General features: G+C 45.2%; 1 protein-coding gene across 6 annotated transcripts in view; it reads right to left on the reverse strand.

Annotated features, from left to right (window-relative positions):
* Positions 1-21,848, reverse strand: part of TEX14 (testis expressed 14, intercellular bridge forming factor) — a 541,240-nt gene that overhangs the window by 300,812 nt on the left and 218,580 nt on the right. For all 6 annotated transcript variants that reach the window (XM_075589773.1, XM_075589772.1, XM_075589771.1 and 3 more), the window contains exon 17: positions 15,712-16,023. In XM_075589773.1, coding sequence (XP_075445888.1) covers positions 15,712-16,023 — 312 coding nt within the window. The remainder of the gene's footprint in view (positions 1-15,711; positions 16,024-21,848) is intronic.

Raw genomic sequence — 21,848 nt, forward strand, 5'->3', positions numbered from 1 at the left:
TGAATTGTAATGCAATATATATATATATATATATATATATATATATATATATATATATATATACTGTGCAGTATTGCAGCCAGCGGGAATAAAATGCTTCAATCCCTGCCTGGAAAATAACCCAATGCACTCGGGCAGAAAACAGTCACAAACCTCAATACACCCGGGTATACCCGAATTCGTGGGACTAGCCGAGCTCGAATAAAGTGTGTCGCCAGTGTATAAGGCACTGCACTGCCTAAAGTTAGTGTGTGTGGTTGCTGCGAGTGGATGGTGCAAGGTGAAGCAGCCAGTTAAAGGTGCCCACTAGTGCAGTAACTAGTGGCATCAATTTATATCAAGCCGGAGAAGGCCAACTGTGTCCAGGGACCTGGCACAGGGGTGATCTCCCTACAGGGAGAGGAGATCCCACTCCATTGGGAGGGCGTACCTTTTGAAGGGAATCACGGAGAATGTGGGGCTGAGACGGTTTACTGCGATGGGCAGCTCGCCCACCTCTGATACAATAAAGATGACTTGTGCAAAGAGAACAACCTGGTGTGAGTTTGCAATTACTCTCCTGGGGCCCTCACCACCAAGAAGTAGTTCCTCATCAGGACCATCTACCTGCATACGCATAGATCCTGATGAGGTGGAGGCGCTGCACATGATGTAAGTAGGACTCGTCACCCACTACCTCAGATACCTGTCTTGATTGACATCCCCCAATACCATCAAGCGGGAGACTCAGGAGTCCTGTTGCCTACAGGTGCACCACCATACACAGACATGTAACGGGCTGGATAGACCACAGGGGCAAATGTGAGATTGGGTGGGTCAGACCAGACAAGAACACCCGTTACACTTAATTATTTCATCATCAATTAAGCAGGTAAAAGGTCTGGAGTTGATTCCAGGTGTGGCATTCGCATTTGTAAGCTGTTGCTGTGAACCCACAACATGCGGTCAAAGGAGCTCTTAATGCAAGTGAAACAGGGCATACTTAGGCTGCAAAAAAAAGAAAATCCATCAGAGAGATAGCAGGAACATTAGGAGTGGCCAAATCAACAGTTTAACGAAAAAACAGGATAGGTGGCGCTAACTAGACTATAATGACAAAGTAAGTAACTAATTCAACATACAAAGATAAATGCACATTTGCGTATTGCAAGAACAAAACCTTATAAATTGTAATACAAATATATAAGTGGCTGCCGCTGATACAATTCTGACCCCCTGGTCAGAAAATAACTAGATGAAAAAGAAATGCGTATCTATGGCGCGTAACATATAAATATATGTAAAAAGGATATAAACAGCCGAGCCTGGTGGATGTGCAGATCTCAGGGTGTCTCCAATATGATGTAATTCGTGCACTTTATTTATTCTTTTTAAGCACGAATTACATCTTATTGGAGACACCCGGAGATCTGCACATCCACCAGGCTCGGCTGTTTATATCCTTTTTACATATATTTATATGTTAGGCGCCATAGATACGCATTTCTTTTTCAAATCAACAGTTTGGTACATTCTGAGAAAAAAAGAACGCACTGGTGAGCTCTGCAACACAAAAAGGCCTGGACGTCCATGGAAGACAACAGTGGTGGATGATCGTAGGATCCTTTCCATGGTAAAGATAAACCCTTTCACAACATCCAGCCAAGTGAAGAATACTCTCCAGGAGATAGGCGTATCATTATCCAAGTCTACCATAAAGAGAAGACTTCACAAGAGCAAATACAGAGGGTTCACCACAAGGTGCAAACCATTCATAATCCTCAAGAATAGAAAGGCCAGATTAGACTTTGCCAAACAATATCTAAAATAGCCAGCCCAGTTCTGGAACAGCATTCTTTGGACAGATGAAACTAATATCAACCTGTACCAGAATGATGGGAAGAAAAAAGTATGGAGAAGGCTTGGAACGGCTCATGATCCGAAGCATACCACATCATCTGTAAAACACGGTGGAGGCAGTGTGATGGCATGGGCATGCATGGCTTACAATGGCACTGGGTCACTAGTGTTTATTGATGATGTGACAAAAGACAGAAACAGCCGGATGAATTCTGAAGTGTATAGGGATATATTGTCTGCTCAGATTCAGCCAAATTCAGCGAAGTTGATTGGACGGCGCTTCACTTTACAGATGGACAATGACCCAAAACATACTGCGAAAGCAACCCAGGAGTTTTTTAAGGCAAAGAAGTGGAATATTCTGCAATGACCCAGTCAATCACCTGATCTCAACCCAATTTCACTTGCTGAAGACAAAATTTAAGGCAGAAAGACCCACGAACAAACAACAACTGAAGACAGCTGCAGTAAAGGCCTGGCAAAGCATCACAAAGGAGGAAACCCAGCGTTTGGTGATGTCCATGCGTTCCAGACTTCAAGCAATCATTGCCTGCAAAGGATTCTCGACAAAGTATTAAAAATGAACATTTTGGGGGGCGTGGCCAGGACACAGACGGAGATGGTCGTGTAGGAGAGGAGCTCCTCAGACCCACGTATAAACCCACCAATACTGGCACTTTCCCCCCAAAATTCCCCCCCTAAAAACGAACCCCTTGGTCTACATACCCTGCAGATATGGCTGGCAGACAAAAAGCTCAATCGACTCAGGGCGTCACCAAATACTTTGCCCCTTCCCCACGGAGCTCAGAGGCAGCATCCAGAAATCAAGATGGTGCCGGATCATCTAACCCACGAGGCCCCAAGCACGCAGCTTCAGATCGGGACCGATCTGAGGAGCCTCCCCCGACAAAGGAAGGGCTCACCCGCGAGTACATGAAAGAACTCATGGCCTCAATGTTAGATAACCTACATACATCACTGCAGGCAGACTTAAGAGCCGCAGTTATCGAATTGAAGCAGGACATAACAGGCCTCAATGAGCGTACATCGGCCCTGGAGGCCAAAATGGCGGACACTACGCAAGCCCAGGAATCGGCCGCAAACGAAATCTACCGGCTAGGGGCAGAGGTACAAAGCCTCCGTGACTGCCTGGAAGACCAAGAGAACCGCGACCGGCGGCAAAATATTCGGATACGCGGTATCCCAGAATCGGTGCCCCCAGGTCAATTAAAGGCTTACCTCTTGGATTTCTTTACTTCATTATGCGGGGACCTAGACCACAAAGATCTGGAAATGGATAGAGCCTACCGCACATTGGGCCCGTGGTCTGAGGAACCGAACCGGATGAGAGATGTTATTGCCCGCCTCCATAGGTACTCAGTAAAGGAAAGGAAAATGGAGGTTTGCCGAGCCAAGGAGCCCATCACGTTCAAAGAGGACCCCCTACAAATATATAATGACCTCTCCAAAACCACGGTCAACTGCCGCAAGGAGCTAAGACCTCTAACAGTCTTACTACGAGACAACGCGGTCAAATATAAGTGGGGGTTCCCATTTAAGCTCCTGGTGCAGCGAAACGGCAAATTCCTCTCAATTAAACATCCAGAAGATATGGAACAATTTGCCAGGGCACTAAACCTCACACCTCCTCCTAGCTGGAGCACTGACACCACTGGTCCGGCGGAACCTCCGATCAGAGCGTCAGAAAGACTAGCGGGGCAGAGGGACCAATGAAACAAATAAAGAAATCAGGTCCCTACCCATTGCTCTAACCAAAATACCGAGCCACAGACTGGTCTAACCGCCCACCGAGACTGAGCAGCAAACGTGAAGCAAATGCCGTCGATCAGCAACCCACCATCACGTCACCGCCGAAAGGAGGGAAGCAGCCAGCAAGAAATAGCACCGCACCCAAACTCAACCCCGACGTCTCTTACCCTGCCAGCAGCACTTACCTGATAAGAGGGCCGAGGACCGAAGCGACCAGAGGAGTACAGCCCAGCTGCACACATGGGGAGATGGAAGCGGGAGGGAGAAGGGGCGCACCCCGACCTCTGTCGCATTTTTTATTCTCTCCCCTGCTCAATCCTTACCCAGCCTTCTGTGCGACACTACCGGGACCTGAAGCCCTAGCCAAATAGCCGAAACTCCACGAGAACTGTAACCTCCGGGCGAAGGGCTGGAAGCCCCAACAAGCGTGAGTAATTGACACCCAGCATTCCGGTCTAGCATATATGGCCGAAATCCGACTGCTGAAGCAGACCCGAATAGAAGGGGGGGGGGGGGCGCTCCACGAGTCTAAATCTAGGCTGCGTACCGGAGGGCCCTAGATAACTAAGCCATAACTACCATTAAACTCCATAGACCCCAGGCCTAACTCACAGCTTAGAAAATGCTTCCCCGGCTAAATAACAAGTAGAAATATACATCTGGATCGGCCAATTACTGTTATTATTAAGATATAGAACCAAAACCCCTCCGGGCGGATTTTATCGTCGGGACTATGCTATCACGTTTGACTCTGGGAACTGGCGCTAGCTAATGTGACTCGATGAACAATTGGAATGAGCCTCACCAAGCTGTTACTCCCACCCCTATATTAGACCACAAGGATCTTTTTTTCTACCCTTACCAATACCTAGATAGCCATGAATACCTTATAAGACTGTTATTGCAAATGTTGTTATCTACGTTAATATGTTTGATGAAGCTGATTATTGTCATTTAGGCTGTTAGATATGTTGATATGTTACACACACAAAATGGCCATGAGTAGACCAACGGCCCGCGCAGACATGATTAGACACCACAGTAGCTATAAATGCAGTCATGCCAGAAATCAATGTTAACTATAATGAACACCATCGCAACCCAAGTAAACCCACCCCTCCATCCCTCCCCCCCTCTAATCCTCCCCCTCTTACCCCTCCCCCTGGCCCTTCCACCCCCCACACGGAACCTGTCACCCCTCCCCTTCATACCGCCTCGAGTTGCATAAGAGATATATGCATACCCGGATCACACATGCAAACAGATCTCTGTGCGGCTACAGTCACATAGACACACAGGAAATTAGACTGCATATACCGCAGAGGTGGCGAATAAAGTAGACCCAACACTAAGACCCCCCCTCTTGCGCTCCTGCCCCCTCCCCTATCCCCCACCCTCTCTTCCCCCCCCCTCCTATACCCCCCCCCCGTATTGCCATCCCCTTCCCCCCCTCCCACCCCTTCGCTTCTCCCCGCAGAACTCAACATAGCAACACAATTACACCTAGAGACATTGCCAAACTCTTCGCTGGCGACTGCTATACCTTACCACATAAATAAAGGTCTAACTCCCAACTCATAGCCCAGAAAATGCTCCCCCACATAGACCACAGAACGAACTGTACTCCCGAAACTGCCATTTACCAGGTAAGGGATATTAACTCACAGGAATGAGGTTAGATGTGGGAACGTGCTTACATGTTCAACTCCTGGAACTGTCGCAAGCTACTGTGACTGAATGAACAATGGGATTGACCCTCTCCATGTGGTCAACTGCATCGAGATGTTAAAACACAAGGGCAAATCCCTCATCCTCACTAATAACTGTCTAGCCATGTATATCTGATAGGAATGTTACTAGAAATGTTGTTAAATATGTTATTATGTTTGAAGAAGGCAACTGCCTCCATTTAGGCTGCTAAATAGACTGTTATACTAAACATACAGACTCTACACGGGTAGGTCTGCAGACCATGCAGCCCGACCAACCATCATTGTAACAGCAGCGACTGCCACACCAGAGTAGACAGATACCTGCAAAAAAGATCAATACTGCCCAAGACTACCCTCCCCCCTACCCCCCCCTCCCCTATCCCCCACCCCCTCCACGGAACTTACCATTCCTCCCCTCCATGCTGCCTAGAATTACACAAGAGATACATGACTACCCTAGTCAACCATGCACGCACACCTCTGTGAAAAGGGAACCACGCAAACACATAAGGTTGTAGTCTGCCAATACCACAGAGGTGGGGAACAAACTACAGCCAATCAAGGCCCCCTTGATTGTGCCCCCCCCCCAAAACACCACCCCCCTTCCCCCTCCCTTCCACCACCCCTCCCTCCCCCCCACCCCCCCTCCTCCATACCCTCGACGCTGGAACTACCCCCGAAGGGCTCCCCAGCCCGAATGCCGGTCACCCGGAGACCTGGCAACACTCTATTAGGCCCAAACCTGGACCTATTCATCTCTCTTCTTCCTCTGCTGGTTCTGTCCCAGCAGATCTTGACCCCCACCTCCCTTCCCCGCCTCAAATCTCCTTGGCCTATCAGGCCCATCCTGATCAAAACACATACCTACCCTAGTTATTTGCTGGGGTATAAAGAACATACAAAACATAGAATCCAGACATCCCCTAGTGGGAAAGGTGGGGCCACGGGGTCAAATACAACAAAACGACCTAATGGCCAAATCATCCCCGATTAAGATCAGCTCACTCAATGTCAAAGGCCTGCAAAATAACAGGAAAAGAAGACTAGCTCTTCAAGATATGAAAAAATCAGGGGGTGACATCATATTCATGCAGGAGACCCACTTCACATCCCAAGAGCCCCCAAATTTATTCAAAAAAGTGTTCCCAGTGTGCTTTTTTGCATCATTTAGTAGTAAAAAAAGGGGGGTAGCTATCCTAATCTGACAAGGCACCCCATTCAATCACGTCAAAACAACAGTGGACCCAGAGGGTATATTTTTAGTGGTATACAGCTCGCTAGCAGGTTTGGCAATTGCTCTGATCAATGTGTATGTCCCCAATGAGAACCAAACAGAGTTTTTGAAAACCGTTCTCAAGGGCATTGACCCAGGATACTTGTCATCAATGCTCGTTGGTGGATACCTGAATATGGTCCTAAACCCTGCGGAGGACAAATCATCCACAATGGGTCGCCCCCACACAGCCCACTCCCACCACACTGGGAAAAGGTTCAGGGGGATTCTCCAAGAATTTTCGTTGGTAGATATCTGGAGATCCCAGCACCAGGGCCAGAGGGACTACACCTTTTACTCAACACCTCACCAGACCTATTCGCGCATTGACTATTTTTTAGCAACTAAAAATGTCCTGGAGGCCTCTACTTAGGCAGACATTGGCCCGATCACCTGGTCAGATCACATCCCCATCACAGTAACCCTATCGGTGCTATTCATAAAAACTACATCTTATTCATAGAGACTAAATGATTCTTTGCTGAACCATCCTGAGATAGAGAGGGCGATTAAAACCTCACTTAAGGACTACTTCTTCTTTAACACAGGATCAGTCACGTCTCCAGCAATCCTATGGGAGGCCCATAAGGCGGCAATTAGAGGTAAATTTATCTCTATAGCATCCCATAGGAAAAAGGTCAAACACAAATTGATTAAAGACCTCACTGATAAAATTACCTCGCTGGAGCAAGCACACAAAGCTAACCCCTCAAAGAGAATCTATAAATTATTGTCCGCGGCCAGATTAAATCTTAAACAAGTGCAATTAGAAGATGTAGAGAAAGCCCTCAAATGGACAAACCAACAGTACTACGATAAGGGCAACAAGGCTGATATACTGTTGGCTAGCAGATTGAGAGGCATACAGAAAAGATCCCAAATAACGGCGATCAAGAATAGGCCTGGTGAGGTACAATACAGCGATAATAAAATAGCGGCAGAGTTTACCAAATACTATACCGAATTATATAATTTACGATCCAAGAACAGTCGACCTGAACCAATTGCATCAGACTCTATAAAAAAATATTTAGATAAATGTCATCTCCCTACATTAACAGAAGAGGAGAATGCTGTTCTAAACGCGGAGATAACAAAAGAGGAACTAGAAGCGGCGGTAAAGGTATTAAAACTCGCTAAGTCCCCTGGCCCAGACGGTTTCACCAATGTCTATTACAAGAGATTTCTACCAATCCTCTCCACGCATCTAATAAAAATGTTCAACCATTTTATGGAAGGGAATCCAATCCCCACCTCAATGTCTCTAGCAAACCTGGCCATTATACATAAAGAAGGCAGAGACTCGATGCAATGTGGAAGCTACCGTCCAATCTCCCTCCTTAATAATGATCTCAAATTATACAGCAAAATTCTAGCAAATAGATTAAATCCCATACTACCAAGACTTATAAACATAGATCAGGTAGGGTTTGTCGCAGGCAGGCAAGCCTCAGACAATACTCGCAAAATAATTAATATAACAGACCATGTTCACTCCACAGGAACCAAGGCCATTCTTCTAAGTCTGGATGCAGAGAAGGCGTTCGATAGACTCGATTGGCTATTCCTAGACAGTACCACGCGCAAATTTGGCTTTAAAGACGCATATCTAGAAGGAGTCCGCAAGCTCTACCAAGACCCGTCAGCCATGGTTAAACTACCAGGGGGCGACTCACAGAGATATAACATTAAAAATTATACAAGACAGTGATGCCCCTTGTCCCCTCTCCTCTTTGCATTAACTATAGAACCCTTGGCATCCAAAATACGAGAGAACTTAGACATACAAAGAGTAGAAATTGGACATAAACAATATAAGATATCTCTGTTCGCAGACGATATTATACTTACATTATCCAAACCCCAAATTTCCCTACCAAATCTCCAAAAAGAACTTAAAGATTTTGGCGAAATATCAGGATACAAAATTAATAGCGACAAATCCGAGGCGCTAAATCTGAACCTGCCAGAGCCAGAGGTGAAACTTCTCAAACTAAATTTTAACTACCGATGGAGTTCCTCATATATAAAATACTTGGGAGTAAATACTGTATATCAAGGAACTACCAAACCCTATACCAACATAATTACCCGGCCCTATTTCGGAAAATTAAACAAGACCTAGACAAATGGGAAGGATACCAAATTTCATGGATCGGGAGAATGATCTCTGTCAAAATGAACATACTGTACTCCCCAGATTGTTATACTATTTCCAGACTCTCCCGGTCCACATCCCTGGCTCAGAATTAAAGACCATTCAAAAACAAATCTTCCATTTTATCTGGCAGGGTAAAAAACCAAGGATTGCCAGGGCAGTCCTACTCACTTCAAGAGGAAGACGGGGTATGGGGGTCCAGGATATAACGAGATACTATCTGGCCACCCAGCTACGGCAAATAGTCGTGTGGAACACGGACTCAAACCAATATTGCTGGTTAGACATAGAAATGCAATACGCCGGCACGCCTTCTCTACCAGCATGCCTATGGTCCCTGAACAAGGAGGACATGCAAAATAGTAAATTTAAATTAGGTTCAATGAGACATACGTTGGAGATCTGGACGAAAGCTAAACTCAAATTCAAACTCACGACCCCAAATTCCCAACTCGTCCCAATTCTCAAAAACCTTAAATTCCCGCCGGGTTGTGAGCCTAAACAATTTGATCAATTCACAACTAAAAATATCAGGGCAGTTGCCGACTTCCTGAGCTTCGGGCAGTTCCTGAGTTACCAAAGACTACAAAACAAATATGAAATGACAGGACTGAACGTCTTCAAGTACCTTCAGATTCTGCACTTTTTTCAAACTCTATCCCCAATGTTGGAATTTCCCCCTCTCACTAGGTTCGAAAGGCTATCCAGCAAAACAGCCCACCAAAAAGGTCTTAGAACCCAAATTTACGCAGAATTGGAAAGGGCGTCAGACGCCCCCACCCATGAATATATGCTCACTTGGGCAGCAGAATTGGATATAGTTATAGACCGAGAGGATTGGGAAAGTATTTGGGAATCAGCCTCAGGAACTTCTATTTGTACCACAATCAAAGAAAATATATACAAAATACTGTTTCGCTGGTATCTTACTCCAGCCAGAATAAATCAAATCTACCCTCTGGCCTCCGACCTATGTTGGAGAGGCTGCGGGCAAAAGGGAGACATGGCCCACATCTGGTGGACCTGTCCAGAAATTCAGAAATACTGGGAAACAATACAAATTATAATAAAAGAGGTCACAGACCTCACAATACCCATTGACCCGCTGACCTACTTATTGGCCAGGCCAATAGAGACTCTGGATTGGCCAACAAGAAAATGAATCTCCTTCATATTAACAGCGGCCAGGTGTGCGGTGGCGGCCTGATGGAAGAAAGTGTCACCCCCCCCAAGCAAACAGTTAAGAAGAGAATCCATGAAGTAATGTTGATGGAAAAACTAACGGCCTTCCTGAAAAGATCAACAAAATCTTTCTATAATGTATGGGAACCATGGTTGACTCGAATTGCACAATAAACAGACCCATACATAACGTGAACTAGATGAGACATGGGATTTACCCCCACACAATAAGCTGAGGAGATTGAGGCCTCCCCCCCCTCACCTCCCCCCCCTCCTACACTCTCTCTTTTTCTGTTTCCTCCTTCTCGCCTGCCCGCTCGACCCAGGATTAGGGGTCGAAGGCTAGACGAGGCTATCCACATGGAAAAATAATAGAAAACTCTGTATTAGGCTAAGACATATATGTAAACCTGTAAAACCGTATGTTGTATAAATGCCTAATAAAAAAATTTGAAACAAAAATGAACATTTTGTTTATGATTGTGTTAATTTGTCCAATTACATTTGAGCCCCTGAAATAAGGGGACTGTGTATGAATGGGACCAAGCAGCGTTAATCCTTTGCTTGAGGGACCATCAGCTGGGGAGAGAATACCAATACTCACCTTCCAGATGAGCAACGCACTCTGTTTTTGTAATAATTTTTTTAACATAGGTTTGAAGCAGGGGGTCTCTGCCTGAACGCCAATAATTTGAGGTCCGGTGACCCCCTGGTTCCTGATGTTCAGACCCAAAGGGGGTGGCGGTATCTTGATGCTCTTTAAATGTCCCGGTCACGTGCGTCGTGACATGGGAGATTTAAACTTGCAGGAGATACGGCACATCCTATAGAGGGTCTGAACATCGGGAAGCATGGAGTCCCCTGGGCATTGAATGTATGGGGTTCATCTCCGGAGACCCCCTGCTTCAAACCTATGTCAAAAATGTAGAAAGAGCACAGGAATTGCTTTAAAAGCTACGTGGGGAGAGACAGAGAGAAACTACCTCTCTGCTCTCTTTGCGCAGCTCTTACAGACTGGTTGCTGGTCCGGTAGGATTAACCCTGTGTGTTCCCATTCAGAAACAGGGAACCCCGCAGTGTTAATCCTTCTGGAAAATGACGGAAAACGTAATTCTTACTACATCTGTAATATATTTATAAATGGATCTGCAGTTCCAAAGTCATAAAACAGCTTGTAACAGGGTGAATTCAGTATATCTGGGAGACTTATGTATAGGTCTGCGGTCCAGCAGTAACCGGGTTAATTACAGCTTTGAAAAGGCTGGGTTAATTAACCTGGTCCCAGCTGCCTCGTTAAGGGGCTTGAAAAGCACAGACTCTAGACTTGCTCATGGTTCTTCTTCCTGATTGCACCAAGGAAAGACATGCTGAACCTCTGAAGGGAGAGCCTTAAATAAGGTCTGTGTATTTTGGAAACTCTTGCTCTGCTGTAACATGGACTTTAGAAACCCTTGCTGGGAAAGGACATATTTTTTTGGTAACCCTTTTTATGCTGAAGAAAAGATATTTTTGTTCCATGTTTATGCTGGCGGAAATAAAAAGCCAATACTCAGAACACCCACGTGTCGTTGCGTTGTCCCTGCAGCACCACTGATCTACAGTATGCAGCTTCACAGGCCAATTCAACACACTTCCTCACACCTGTCTTCACAATCACTTCCCCTTGACTTCACTGCCTCTTTACCATGATAACTTCAATATTGAATACAGTGAAGTCTTCATATCCGTTTTTGTGTGATACAATTTGTCTTGGGACATGTACTTCATTGAATCTGACCCTTAAACATTAAGGAAGCTTTTTATACTGTAATTCTAAGTTGGATTCCGTTTTCCGTTTGTTTGTATGTCAGAAGCATCGAAATCTCACAAACGGCACCACGTAGTACAATGAAATTTTCACTGTACATTCTGCTGTGGATTTGTAGGTCAACGCAACTATTTTGAGCTTCCAATGTGACTCAACTCCCAAATTATGGACATTCTAAGTTTCCCTCGGCTGTACAGCAAATCTGTTAGAGCAGGAGGAGGGGCTACTAAGGGAGGGGGCGTGTCCTTGCCTGGATCCAGCTGGCGGGGGGAGATGTACCAGCGGGAGGGGGCGGGGGGTGGGAGATGTGCCAGCTAACGGGGGGAGATGTACCAGCAGGGCGGTAGGGTTGCCTAGAGCAATTTGTATTATCTCCGGTATTATTGTATTATCTCCGGTATTTATGTCTCCGGACTTAGTAACCAATCGTGGGGAGGGATAGAGCAGGGCTGCTGCTGCTGCTAGGGGGCTGGGCAGCTTCCTCCATCCTGATTGCCTGAATTACATAGCAGCAGCCAATCAGGAGGAGGTAGCAAGAGCCTGGGGGGTGGGGTCAAAGAGCGGAGGAAAAGCATGCAGCAGAGAGGGGAGGCTGTGTCCTGTCTGGTGCCTGTGTCCTTTGTGTGTGTGTGTCCTGTCTCCTGTCTTTTGCCTGTGTCCTGTGTGTGTGTGTGTGTGGTGACAGACAGTACACACAGTATTGACAACTTTGAGCATATGTTCATTCCCCCTTACTTTTCTGTTTCCATACTAAGTCTAACCATTTTCAAGACCTATTAAAAATAACCACCATTGTAAATTTATCACAGCAGCAATGCAATCTCTGCAGCACCCTTCTTACTTACAGATCATCCCCAAGAAGCCAGAGCAGGTTACTTATTCAATTGCATGATTTAATATGCAATTTAAAGCTGAATTTTGAAGTCCAAATTTGAATGCTACTGTACTGATAATGACTGGGAGGGGGTGATAATGACAGGGAGGGGGTTGAGAGAGGGTGAAGGGAGGGGGATGAGGGGATGAAGGGAGGGGGGATGAGAGAGGATTAAGGGGAGGGGGGATGAGAGAGGATGAAGGGGAGGGGGGATGAGAGAGGATGAGGAGTGGGTGAGAGGACGAGGGGGTGAGAGGATAAGGGGAGAGAGGATGAGGAGGGGTGCAACAATCTAGGAATTTGTGGGAGGAGCATTAAGATCAGTATTGGTCGCCATGTACAGTATGACTGCAGGTCAGTTATTTATAAATGATCTGACCTTTACGTAATTTATTCTAAATTTCACTGCAAGCATGCACCAATTTGCACTATTTCATTTCTATTTCTATTTCCTAAAAAAATCCTCGAAAGGGCGCTCCCTCCCAAGACTCCTCCCCAGATTTTTTACGAAATAGAATATAAATTGGTGCAAATTGGTAAATACTTGGAGTGAAATTTAGAAACAATGACATGTCAGGTCATTTATAAATAACATTCTTCCCCACCAACGATTCTCGCTCGTGTAGCAACTTTCGCCATTGTGTCCAGTATTTTTGGACAAGCCATCTGGCAACCCTACGGGGCGGGGGGGGGGGGGAGGGGTTGGTAGTGGAGAGATGTACCAACGGGGGGAGCTGGGAAAATGTGCCGCCAGCGATGTACCAATGGGGGTGGGGGAGGTAGTGGGGGGAGCGGGAAGAAGTGCCGCCAGCAGGGGTGGGCCGAGGACATGTTCCGGCAGCGGGGGGAGACACACACACAGACACATACACATATACCCACACACAGAGACGAATCTCACCCCGCACTACACTGGCGACACACTTTATTCGAGCTCGGCTAGTCCCATGAATTCGGGTATACCCGGGTGTATTGAGTTTTGTGACTGTTTTCTGCCCGAGTGCATTGGGTTATTTTCTAGGCAGGGATTGAAGCATTTTATTCCCGCTGGCTGCAATACTGCACAGTATATATATATACTGCATTACAATTCATGAATTTATGCCATCTGGTAGACACGCGAAGCATTGCAGCCTATTAAATCCTAATCATTATCATTTAACAGATCAGCCGCCCGTCAGCCAGGCATGAACCCAGGCTGGGAAGGCAAATGCAACGGGGCTTGTCAGAGGTGAGGAGCGGCGCATTCCAGGTATCTGCCAGGTACATACTGGGTATTTGCTCGAATAAAGTGTGTCGGTGCAGTAGATCCAGCCGCGGAAGGGGGATGGGGAGGGCCCGGGGAGATGTGCCGGCAGCGGGGGGAGGCGGGGACATGTATTCAATATTACATTCCCCGGGCACAAAAGCTAGTATGAAATAAAACTTAAAATGGAAATGATCTTTGTGCTATCTTCAGGATTCAGACATCTTTGATTTGTTATGTCATTTAAGACAAGAGGAGGTTGAAAAGCATTGAAATTAATTAATAAGCAAAGCAGTCTAGCCTCTATTGCTTGTGGAATAACACAAACCTGATTATGTCCTCCTTATTCATTAACTGATGTGTTACAAACAGCAGCAGGAGCAGCAAGGATAACAACAGGTTGGTGCTTTTCCAGAATTAACAGATGCCAAGGAAATTGGTAATGCATCTCAATGTAATTAAGCCTGTCTACGGGTCAATGATAGCACATATGCCACACAATTTTATTTTATGTTCATTTTGAATAGCTCCTATGGTACATACATATGTACACCTATTTTTCTTTTACAACTTGGAGGTAAGGTTTAAATAGAGGGAAGAAAGTAAAGGAAGACATTTAATGAAATGGTATATGATGTTAACATTGCCATTTGAATGTTAATATTCTATCTATCCGACACTTACTGTATAAACAACACGTGAAGACCTCTGAAGTTTTAATTTCAAGTGCCACTAATTTCAACAGTGTTAATTAATAAAATGTGTTGGGAGTGAGAGTCCATTTTAAGGTCAAATTTATACAACAAAAAAAAATACTAATATAACTATCAGGCAGCATGTCAGTGACACATGTGTACATCTGTTGATGTCTTGATCAAATGTGGCAAACTAATTTAGTAATAAGCTAATTTTAATGTACAATGCCAGGCCCATGTCTTCTCTAAAGCGTCTTCTGCAATAAATTTAATATTAATGGCTCTTTCTTGTATAGCGTTGACAGTGTACACAGCGCTTTACATAGGATTTTAGCAGGCATGAGTCTGTAGAGCTGCCCTGCCCTGTAGAGCTTATAATCTATTGGTCCAATTTTTTTTGTGTAATATCCTGATTGTGTTACCATATTATTGGGTTAAGGTTATTTGACCTACTGTATTATATTATAGTTATTATACAGTAGTATTAGTCACATTATTCAACCTATCACTCATATTAAGATTTATCACTTAATGAATACAGCAGCGCTAGGAATAGTTTTTTCTATATTAATCTACTTATGGTGCCTGAGGCATAGGGAAATAAAGTGACTTGTCCAATGTCACAATGATGCTGGAATTTGAACCGGGCTTTCCTGCTCTAAACGCAGTGCCATTGTTTTCAGTCAGTGCCTTTACTCACTGAGCCGCTCCATCAGCCTGTCTCGTGGAGCTACAACCAGCAGTGACAAAGCTACTTAAGCATCAATCCCATCTGGAATGTTTTGTACCAGGAAAACCTTACAATTTTACAAGCATTTTCAGCACATAAATGAAAAATAAAACTTTAAGTGTCTGCATATATTTTTCGAAAGCTCTATTTACCTAGTCCTAGCATACTAAACATACCACTGTCATGAGTTCACTTTGATGGAACTGCCAGATTCACTTCACTAGACTGGAACAATAATATTAAGGTTTAAGATGCATGATTTCTCTTTCTTTTACTTTTAAAAAGTATGTAAGTGAGTTTTCTTCAAGTTACAATATGTTTGCATATATCATTCTTACTGAGCAAGATGATCACCCAAACCTTTTCTAGCATTACACTACTAACCTTCTGGGATCAAAAAAAACAAAAACAAAAAAGAAACATACCAGCAAAACTTCTAAATATTTTCTCCAGGTAACTTTCTTCTTCCACCACTGTACAGAACTCGTCCAATTCTGTATACTCAGTTGTGCTCTCACCACTGCAGATCTCGTCATTGTCCACAAGGTGACGAACTTGTACTTTTCGATTATCTGGTTCATTCTGCTGCCTCAGCTTATAGTCCCTGCCAGTTACATTCTGAAGCTGCTTGTCCAGGTGTTCACTCTCACTATCCGTGTTGTTTTCACACAGTGGGTAGCGGGACAGGACACATAGCTTTCCTAATGCTGCTCTCCCAGCCATGTCCTTCACTGCAGCTGTATTTTGAATATAAAAACAATAATTATTCCACCTTTCATAAAGGTGTAATGTGGGTTAAAGCAATTAAAACATATGCATGAGTAAGAAGTTTGTTTGTAAGACATAGTACATGCTGGGTATAATCAACAGGAAAGAGGCAGGTATACTTAATATCCGCTATACTCACGACGATGTGAAATACTCATATGGAATAATATGCTGACTTAGTCAACTGTGAATCTATATTCAATTACTCTAGTAATTGGTTCACGGACCTTTAAGTATTGCCTTCCCACAATGCTCTGTGTAAGAGTTTAAGCAGTCAAGCAACAGTGGAAAGGGCATATCTTTGTAATATTGCGGTGGAAAAAAAACAGGCTTTGACAAGATTTTCTTAGCAATGTTGCTCATAAAATTTTTGCTCTGTGGTGAGGGGTGGTATGTTTCTGTCTGAAATCCTGCCCCGGCCTTTAGACCAGTCCCAGTTTGAAAACCAGTATCTGTGCGAAATACTACCCCTGATTGAAGAACAGATTACGTATGAAGGTTTAACCCTGTTGCAAAGACAATGCCGTAACGATCTCATTATTAAGGCTTACTGCCTCAAGGACTTAAAACAGTCTCTGGCCGCTTGTGTTTGCTCCCCTGGTTCCCCTTTAACCTGGGATAATGTGAATCCTATCAAACTTGCCAACGCCCAAGATATACTCTTTACCTTGGCCTTATCATTGGACATTCCCGTAGTACAACAGGACCCTCTCTTCATGTTGGTTCATGCTCAAGACACACTCCGTGTACTTTCCCTGACTTTGGACATTTGCATAAAGGAACAGGACCCTCTCCTCGCCAGCTACGCTGCCGCTTGGCAGTCCACCTGTGCTGCCAGTCCTGTCGCTAAACCTGGGGACGTATCTCCCTCTCCAGGAAATGACCAAACTGACTCACTATCACTGCCCCCTAATGTAGAAGCTGCCACGGTCCCTAGCCCTGATTGTACACCCGGGTACTCTGACACCAATGATACGTCTACGTTAACCCCTGCTGATCAGTCCTGTGAGGTTCCCCTGGAATATACGTATATTTCTCTAGCCAACACTAAGGCTCTAGTATCCGAGAACAAGTCCCTTTTTCCCTCTATTCCTAACTCTGAATCTCCCTTTTCAGCCCTTGAAGTTTTTCCTGCTTTAACCCCTGCTAGGCAGTTCTGTATGCCTTCCCTGTCAGAAAACGAATCCCTCCTACCTTCACGTACTCAGTTTGAATTTCTAAGTTCTGTTCCCAGGGTCATTCCTGTATTAACCCCTGTGGGGCAGCTCTCTGAGTCCCCTTTGGTAACCCCCTGTTCTCCGCCAGCCATGGTCACGTCCCTAGCTCCAGAGGAAAAATCCCTTGTCTCACCTATTACAGAGGAAAAACTCTCTATGTTCTACTCTCAGGTACTGTCTGCATTAACTCCTGTAAATTCTTGCTGCCTCCAAGCTAATGCCTTCGTTCTAGCCTCAGAGAATGTGTCCCCAAGTCCTACTGCAGAGGTTGCATTAAATGACTTCCCCAAGGTTGTTGAATCCTTAGTTAGTTTTTGCTATAAAACCCCTGCTTCAGCTCAAGTCTCAGCTGCTGTGCCCCCTGAAACTTCGGCTAAAGTTCTGATTCCAGTTAAATATATTCAGTTACCAAGTTTTTCCCTAAGCTTGGTCGCAGAGTTCCCATTCCCGGGTACTTCGCTGAATCAGTCTGTCACCCAGGGAGCAATGATCCCTGCTTCAGCACATAGTCCCCACATCGTGGAATCTGCAGTCATTTCTGGTTTCCCTGACACTCCTTACCAAATACCCACTTCAGAGACCAGTACAGTTATGATTATCCCCCGTGTACTGTCTGGGTTCTCCCCTTCTCAAAGCTTAGGGTTAAAACCGTACAGTGGTCAGTATGCCCCTCCTGGGGTTCATGTGGTGTTCCCAGGAGGGTTTGCTGACACACTGTTTTCACTCAAAAGCGACGCTTTTTCATATGTGCTAGCTAGAAGCCTGCACACAGTTTCCCCTCTCTCTGAAATTTGCCTTGCCGGCCCTGATACTCGGAGAGGTAAAAGCCTCCCTTCAGATTCAGAATCTCTTTCTATAGAGGTCGTCCTTGCTGTTAGTTCCCCTGATTTCTCTGCCCATGCAAACCCTCCAGGGATCAGCATATCTGTGGTTACCCCCTTAGTACAGTCTGAGACCACCCTGCTTATATTACAAGTCCTAGTGTTTAAATCTGAGCTATTTAGTTTTACTGCCCTTGCTAAACCTCAGTCCCTCAGCACTGCAGCTAAACGTGCTCCAGCAACCGTTGGGTTACTCGGGGTAAAAATTAAAATTCCTGTCTTAAAGGGTACTTTCTCACACATGTCCAGCAAACCTAGAACCTCAGTGATTGATTCTAAGTCACTTATCACTTTATCTGATTTTCTCACTAGTCAAACCCTGACACCCTCACCACTGGCTAGGAGTCCCGTTATCAGAATTTTTGCACTAGTAAACACGCCTAAATCTGTTTTTGTCATGACAAACACCCCTTTTGTTAGGGCCCTTGCAGTTTTGGATAAGACTCCTTTTACTTCAAAGGTTTCTGCTATTGAGAGTTTCCACGGTTCCAACTTACAGCTTATTGTCTCTTTAACTCCCATCATTACTCTCCCATTACCAGTCACTGATTCCCAGGCACCAGCTCCTGACGCTAGTTCTCCTATCGGTACTCCTGCTTTGCGACATGTTTCTGTTATGGATTCAGAGCCTCCAGCTCCCGAGTCAATTCCTTTACTCGCTGCTGTTTTTGTAGTCTCTCAGGTCCCTGTCACTGAAGTACAGACTTCAGCTTCTGAGGTTAGCTCCCCTCCCTCCGCTACCCTTGCTCTGCCTGATTCTCAAGTTTCTGATATTAAAGCCCCAAAGCCTATTCCTACTCCCCAGACAATACTATCTCCCACTGTGGGTTCCCCAGTATTTGGGAGCTCCACTGCTGAGTGCTTCTCTGCCTCTGTGAAACGATGGTTTTCCCCCTCGGAACCTTCTGTTGCCCCTGTTATTTCCTTTGAGTTGGAAATACTCTGTACGTATCCCAAGATTTCGGTCTCTATGTCTGGTTTACTGCTTGCCTTGTCACCTTCCATACCAATACCGGGAAATGCTCCCACCCACCCTATATCCTCGCTGACCACTACCTGGGAGACCTCTGGAGGAGAAGTCCCTCTCAAATTCCTACATGCAGAGGTCAGCCAAGACTTTGTCTGTCCCGAAGGTCGCCCGGGTATATTCGATCAACTATCAAGGCCGCTTATCCTAAATTCTGGTCCCATTACTAAAGACTGGGCTCCCAGTGGGGGTTCTTCTGCCGTTTCTGCTCCGGAACCCTCTGGTTCTTCACAGCCTTGGATTCCCAAGCCATTTCGCGGGGCGAGCCATGTACCAATGATATCTCTACCACCACTCTCATATCCTAGAACAGTACTCACCAAGGAACTACTCGTTTACGGATCCCCTTTCCGCCTAAAAAACTTTAGGAACAACTCGATGTCCCCGAGACCCATGGATGGCCCTGTCTGGCCGCAGTTCTCTCCGGGGGGTGGGGGTACACAAAGGAGTGACTACGAGTCTCTGGACTATGACTCTAACACCAATCCTAAACGGTTCAGGAACAACTCCTGGTCCCCCAATTCTATGAGTGGTCTTGTTCGCCCGGAGGTCTCACGTGAAGGGGGGGGGGGGTACTGTAAGGAATCCGCTCCTCGGTTTACTGTTTGCCTTACCTTGCAGACGTGTGCGGTCCTGGAGCACTTCTCCTGATGTTTGCTGCAGCCTGGATTCACTCACCAAAGTAATGCTGCCACACGCCCCTTCTGCCATTGGTTCACGGACCTTTAAGTATTGCCTTCCCACAATGCTCCCTGCCGAGCATAGTCCTTCCTGGATGTCTCTGTGTTCTGCCATAAGCCTTGTCTGTCGCCTTGGTTCCTGAGACCGGCTGCTAGTGTCACACAGCGGTCTGTTCCTGAGCTGAAGCGGAGTATGCTCCTTGTTGTCTTCAGCCCCCTGGTTCCTGTGACCGGCTGCTAGTCTCATGCAGCGGTCAGTTCCTGTTTCCTGTGCTGAAGCTGAGTACTCTCCTTGTTACTTCAGCTCCTTGTTTCCTGTGACCGGCTGCTATATTCACGCAGCGGTCTGTTCCTGTTTCCTGCACTGAAGCGGAGGTTTCCCTGTGTATCTTCAGCTTCCTGGTTCTTGGGGCCTACTCTTTCCCTAATCTAGAGAGGCCGTGTCCTGGTTCCTGCGCTGAAATGGAGGATTCCCCAGCCCGCTCAGGACTCTTGCGCTGAAGCCACTCCCGCGCTCCTAAGCTGAAGCGGGGCTCTACTGACTACCTGTTGCCGAACTCCTGCTTGAACAACGTTTACCCTGATATCTCCAGTCCTGACCCTGGCGTGTCCACCGACGATGCTGTCTTCTCCTATCCTGATCCTGCTACATACGACTACGAACTGCGCAATACGGATCCGCCTGCGCGGCCTAAGGTCGGTGCTTTTACAACCCCACCTCAGCCACGCGGTCCGACCCAGGTTTGTGGCGAGCACAGCCGTGACACTAGTGCATGACTGAATCTCTGCTTGGCATTTTTTGTATATCTCCTATGGTACATTTTTTCTATTTAAGATGGATACAGCAACAGACACCTTGTATTGTTTAATACATCTAAAACAGAGACTCATTTTGCATTCAATTGTTTTGACATTTCTGCTAAAAATAAGAAAGCTAACTCGGTCTTTGATAAAGATCATGATATTTTCTGTGAGGATTCCCAAGATCTTAAGAAGTATTTTTTGCGTCTAGAAAAATTAATATCGCAAGATCTAAAGATATGGTGGGAAATTAAAACCCTTGAGAATTACCAACAAACTAAGAGAATTCCAATGGGATTAAGAATAACTAAAGCCCCAACCTTCGGCTTCGAAGATAAGGAATTTGAGAAACAGTGGAGTCTCATTCTAGACCACTGTTCATTTAGACTCATTGATTTAATTATACAACACAGAATCAAAGAGAAAACATTAGCTGAAAAGGATGTTAAGGAGCAGCAAGCAAAAGTACAGGATTTTACACACAATGATCAATTCAAATAATTTGATGATAAGCTGGCAGCTAATATCAATAAATTGGAGCACAATATAATGCAAATGAAGCAAAATAAATATGACCGAGACAGACTCGATTACGAACGTAATCAAATTTACATCTGGCATAAACCACAACCTATTAAAAAATTCTCTCAAAACCGTTCTAAAAAGACAAAAATAAAAATACTGTACAAATAATTCCGTAAAATCTATTCTCAAAAAGACACAAATCAAAGAATCAATCTAGTTGATCCGCTGATTCAGAGGCTACAGATAACGAGTCCTTTACACAGAGTGTCTCTTTTTCTGAAGGTGACTCAATGGTATTGTCAGCTGATGAGGCACTTTCTTCTGGAAGGTCATATATGAGCCAAAATAGCTCCTCCAGGCGTTACACTTCGTCAAAAAAACAAAGACGGAAGGGACACAGATCCAAATCAAAATCCAGGTGACAATCTCCCCAAGAAAAGGAGATATTTAATATTGAGAATACAAATGTGATCAATATTTCACAACACCAGCTTTCACAAGCAGAATTACAAGTGCTCGATTTAGGACTTACGTTTGAACCTGATAAGAACTTTAATTTGTTTATTACCACAGTGGACTTATATAAATTTATCAGAAAACTGTCACTAAAAAGAGTCTTTAAAGGAAAACAAATTAATAATGAGATGGCCATTCATGAAAATC

This window comes from Ascaphus truei, chromosome 3 (assembly GCF_040206685.1).
Source record: "Ascaphus truei isolate aAscTru1 chromosome 3, aAscTru1.hap1, whole genome shotgun sequence".
Classification (NCBI taxonomy): domain Eukaryota; kingdom Metazoa; phylum Chordata; class Amphibia; order Anura; family Ascaphidae; genus Ascaphus; species Ascaphus truei.